General features: G+C 35.9%; 2 protein-coding genes across 2 annotated transcripts in view; both read left to right on the top strand.

The window, feature by feature from the left end:
• Window positions 1-5,506, top strand: part of LOC106878823 (uncharacterized) — a 137,118-nt gene that overhangs the window by 13,333 nt on the left and 118,279 nt on the right. The gene's annotated exons all lie outside the window — the stretch shown is intronic.
• LOC106872857 (uncharacterized) overlaps window positions 1-5,506 on the top strand; it is a 158,253-nt gene that overhangs the window by 65,197 nt on the left and 87,550 nt on the right. Inside the window, exons 2-3 of the mRNA XM_052967148.1 lie at window positions 3,618-3,707; window positions 4,050-4,277. Coding sequence (XP_052823108.1) covers window positions 3,641-3,707; window positions 4,050-4,277 — 295 coding nt within the window. The 5' untranslated portion in view covers window positions 3,618-3,640. The remainder of the gene's footprint in view (window positions 1-3,617; window positions 3,708-4,049; window positions 4,278-5,506) is intronic.

The raw sequence follows: 5,506 nt of genomic DNA, 5'->3' as shown, positions 1-5,506 counted from the left end.
TCTCTCTCTCTCTCTCTCTCTCTCTCTCTCTCTCTCTCTCTCTCTCTCTCTCTTGCTCTCAGACGGCGTGCAAGAACCCAGAATGTTAGTTGAATTCTTCACTCTTCGAAGAAATTCATCTTGTCAAACTCTTCAATAGATTAATTAATTATTCAGGACACAGGCACACACCAATTTCTTCGTATTCCGAGGTTTGTCTCGAATCTACTTTAACTGAGAATCGTATTTTTGTATACCTTGTGCACGACTGGACCCTCAAACCTTCAGATTTGCAATAGGTTGAACTGGTCTGATGTGGTATTTTGTAGCTGCCATAGTTTGTTCCACGCAAAACTCTTGTTTTTATCCATAAATCGAAATAACAGTAAAATGTCCACATGGTTTCTCGCATCTTTTTAAAATCATTAATATCTATGCTTGCGGGATCTTATATGGTATATATTAGTATTTGACTCTCTAATGAGATGAACACCGGAAAATGCAGGAAACTTTTAATATACATCGTCAGAGGCCCAGATTCAGTTTCCGTTTTGATTCGGGTTTAATTCATTTCTGTTTTGATTCAGTCTGATAAATGTATGGCCTTCACCCAATCACACTGCTGTTGCTGCTGCTGCTGCTACTACTACTACTACTACTACTACTACTACTACTACTACTACTACTACTACTACTACCTATTGGGTCATGGTCGTTACCACCACTACTGCTATGGAAACTGCGCTAAGGAATTCTAAACCAAGCAAAAAATCAATCCGACACTTAAACGAAACACTCCTCTTGCTTATAAAAGAAAATATCTGTCATATTCAAAGAAATCAAGACAATTATTTTCAGTAGGCGGTGGAAGAGGAAAGGGAAGAGATAGTTGAACGAGTGTAGATGTTAGCGATAACATAAACAAATAAATAGCTATGATCATTTTTTTTAATCGCTCAGTCATTGTTGGCGTCACTTGATACACAAGCAGCCAAAAATACAACTAGTCCATTGGCTAAAGTGTCGCGCTATGAGTAAAACTTCTGCTTATACATTTGAGGGAATTCAGGATATGGTCAACAGGTTTTCTGCGACAGCTAATGCATTTGGGCTGACCATCACCATCAATAAAACTGAAATCTTATTTCAACCAAAGCCTGGGAGAGAACATACTCAAGGTACAAATGGAATGATTGAAAATAAGCGACTCAAATGGGTCAGGTCATTTGAATAGCTTGAAAGTACAGTTAACTTTAAGAGTACGAAATTAATGTTAGAATATCTAATGCTTCAAGTGCTTTAGGAAAACTTTCTCATCGCTTGTGGAATGAACACGGTTTCAGTCTGAAAACTAAAATAAGTGTATCTAAATCTCTTACTTTGAGCACAATTTTTTGTATGGAGCAGAAGCATGGACTCCCTACTACAGAAATATAAAGAAACTTGAAACCTTTCACATGTGCTCTCTGCACAATATTTGCAACATAAAATGACAAGCTATCAAATGTCAAAATCTTTAAAAAGTGTGATATCTCAGTTATCAAAAGCATGCTGCTGAGAATTCAATGCAGACAGGTAGGACATATTCCTAAAATTCTTTTGTATGGCCAACAAGTAGAGGAATACCACAGTAAAGGAAAACCACCAAATTTTAGAAGTAAGGATAAGTTGAAGCAATCACTAAAACCTCTACAGCTTAAGTTGACATTTTGGGAAAGTTATTGCCTAGATCGGTATGCATGGCGTAAAATGTGTCATGATGCATCAAAACAATTTAAGTTGGAGAAACAGAACAATAAAAGAGAATTATGACCTGCAATCAACAGACACATGTGTCTAATCCCAGGCAAAATAAAACTCATTAGTGCCCCCTTTGTGACTTCACAGCAAAATCCATACTTGGACTCTGATTACATTTATGCATCCATCGCAAATAGATGCAGATTCTTTTATTTTTAAACTTTTTAATATCCTTTCCTTCAAACAACCATACGTGACCATCATCATCGTCATCATTATTGCGGGCTTACACAGCACAACCAAAGGCAGTTCGGAGTACGTTGTAATATGTGTAGTATTTTGCTTTCTTGTGTGTGTGTGTTGTGTGTGTATTCGCACGCGTGTACGTGTGTGTATGCGCGCGCGCGTGCGTAATGTATTGATATTACTCTACCCAATAAGCAGCCCTAATTTTTTTTAAGTTAATTTCTTTATGTTATATACATATATATAGGACACCCATGGTTCCGGGTTCATCTCCACTGCGTGGGACATTATAGCCCCAGGATAGCCAAAGCATTGTAAGTAAATTCAGAAGAGGGAAACTGAAAGGAGATTGTCGTATATATTCTCAGCCGGTGTGAGAATGTGCGTGCATGCGTGTACGTGAGTGTATGTGTATGTGTGTGTGTGTGTGTGTCTGTCTGTCTGTCTGTGTCTGTGTGTCTATGCCTCTGTGTGTGCGTGTGTGCGCGCGCACGTGTTGACGTGTGTATGTCGCTTGACAATCGGTGTTACCTTGTTTATGTCCCCATAACCTAGCAGTTATACGAAAAGAAACCAATAGAATAAGTACCAGGTTTTAAAATACGTACTGGAGGTGACTTGTTTAGCTAAACCCTTCAAGGTGGTGCTCCAGTGTGACCGCAATACAATGACTGGAACAAGTAAAAAAAAAAGAAAGAAAAAATACGTATGACATCTGAGATTTTTGTTTTTATCTACAATGTTTTTAAATTTCATAAATTTCTATTGAGATTACTTGTGCTATCCTTTTATCAGATCTTTGCATCTGTGCAGTTTCTCCATTTCTTTTAGAGACAAATTAATGTCTGTTTGCGATTGATACTTCGCTCGGAAACAAACTTCCTCTCCTGGTTGTTTTTGACAACAGTATCCAGTCAATTAACTTTGATTTCCCTGAAGTGTGGATTTGTCCCGTTATTCCTTCTCTAGAACTTTTACTGATGGTTGTCTTATACCAATTCGTTTCTCTTTGTGTATCATAACATTATTATAAAGTCTAATGAATTTGAGTCCCACTTTGTCATGCCTCTAGATGTAACCTTTCTTGGCTAAAACTGAGCAAGAAAGATAACGATTTTAATTGGAAATTTTTTCCAGCTTCTGCATGCTCAGCGGTTACTTTGCGAAGTCTAATTCATTACATGCATGAACATGTTAGTTTTTTATAGTTAATCTTTGATCCTGTGCCACAACAATACATACAGCATGTGTGTGTGTGTGTATTTATATATGCGCACACACACATATATACATATATATATATATATATATATATATATTTTCAGAATGTGTGTGTGTGTATGTGCCTGCGTGTGTGTGTGTGTGTATGTGCCTGCATGTGTGTGTGTGTGTGTATGTGCCTGCGTGTGTATGTGCGTGTCGCGTGTGTGTGTGTATCTATCTATATATAAATACATAAGTGTGTATGTACCTATGTACGTTTTAAAGTAAATACTGCTACTATTTCTACCAGGTTGAGAGACCATGCTGAAGACACCTATTTTGCTTGTTGTGAATGTGGTACGTACCAATGTGTATTCATGTATGTATATATGTATGAGAGGCATTTTTCGAACGGGCCATAACGATTGTTTTCTATTTTCTACTTTCAGGTTAATGAAAAAATATTAGGAATATGGAGGGACCATCTTTTACATTGATAATTTTACTGGCTACCCTACGTTTTACTTCATCATCTTCAGGTAAACTTACTCAAAAATATAAAGTTAATATTTAACGTGTTTATTTATGAAGAAGTGATAATATATCTACCCACTTCACGGAAGACTATTTTTCAAACTGAGCAACGTGTTTAATTTTCTGGCGAGGAACCTTTTCATTTTATGGAGCATTAACAAACATCAATATTAACTGATTTCGCAATTGAATCATATTCACACAGCCCTATATTCATCCTTTCAAGACTTTATTTTTGCTTTAACTTTATATTATATCATAGTTTATATAGTGTTTTATGAAGTTTTGGTTGTATTTATTTGTTTTATTTTTCCTTATGTAACATAAAATATTTTGTGTATTTTCAGTTTCTTTTGAACAACATGGTTGTGAATCACTCTTTACTACCGTCATAACAAATTCATCTGTTCTGGTAACATTCTACAATATCCCATTAAATTTAAGTTTCCAAAAACAAGTGTCAGATTTTCCAGTAGTTTATTCTACTCCGGCAGACACGATAAATAATGTAACAGAAATAAAATGGGAAGTAAGTTACCAGTCAACCATCCAAAATTTTACAGCGCCAGTTCCAGGTATGAAAAACGTTTATAACAGTTTTGCATTTTTTTTTTTAATTTAAATATGTCCCTTCTTTAGCATTTTCGAAATGGTGTAGAAATTTAAAAAAGAAAGTCTAGATTGATTAACTTAATTATTTTAGCAAAGTGAAAATGTAGTGAGTGGATGTTAAACTATGCCGGATACATGTCCAAATCGAATCTGTACCCTGACAATATTCCATCCACGAAATAATAAACTTTATCTCGATAAAATGTAAAATTAGAAGGCTGCATGATGAGATATCTTTCCACAAATAAGCACTTGATTTATCGACCCCGAAAGGATCAAAACAAAGTTGGCATTTGAACTTAATATGTAAAAACGAATAAAATATCACGAAGGATAATGTGCTAACAATTCTGTCATTTCGCCACCTAGAATTATGGCATATCATTTACATAACCATTAAATGCCATGTAAAGACACTGTGCAGTTTGGTGATAAGACATACAGTATATAGTTTTTGTATGGTGTTCATTTTGAAGTGGTGGATAACTGGCAAAGTATGGAAATGAAACATTTTATTTCTCTGGGACTATTATTTCTATTGAATCACATAGTTACCAGAATATTCTATGAAAAGTTTCTTTCGCCAAGCGCATATTTTACTCATATCCATTAACTGCATTACATACAGTTATAATCCTCGGGGAATAATTGAGTCATAGCTTTCACTACAACCAAATTACTTCCTTGAGAAGAAGACAAAGTGCTAAACACTTTAAACTGTAAAGGACATCTTGAACAAGCCAACATCTCCAAATCGCGGAAGTTGTAGGAGTATAATTTCAAACTACACACACACATACATACGCACATGCATACATACAAGTGGAGTGTTTATATATATATATGTATGTGTATATATATGTATGTATGTATGTATGTATGTATGTATGTATGTATGTATATTAAGGAATACCTCAATAATTTTCAAGCCGATCACATGGAAACATTAGGGTCCCTTTCCATTTTGGATAAAAGCACGAAACAGACGCAGGAGTGGCTGTGTGATAAGAAGCTTGCTTTCCAGCTACATGAGAAGTGATATTGATCATGGACCCTAGTCAGGTGTCTTATACTATAGCCGCGGGCCGACCAAAGCTTTGTGAGTGGATTTAGTAGGCGAAAACTGAAAGAAGCCCGTCGTGTGTGTGTGTGTGTGTGTGTGTGTGTGTGTGTGTGTGTGTGTGTGTGTGTG

The sequence above is a fragment of the Octopus bimaculoides genome, chromosome 4 (assembly GCF_001194135.2).
Source record: "Octopus bimaculoides isolate UCB-OBI-ISO-001 chromosome 4, ASM119413v2, whole genome shotgun sequence".
Taxonomy (NCBI): Eukaryota; Metazoa; Mollusca; class Cephalopoda; order Octopoda; family Octopodidae; genus Octopus; species Octopus bimaculoides.
The sequence above is the reverse complement of the archived record's forward strand: the minus strand, read 5'-3'. Positions and strand labels throughout refer to the sequence as shown.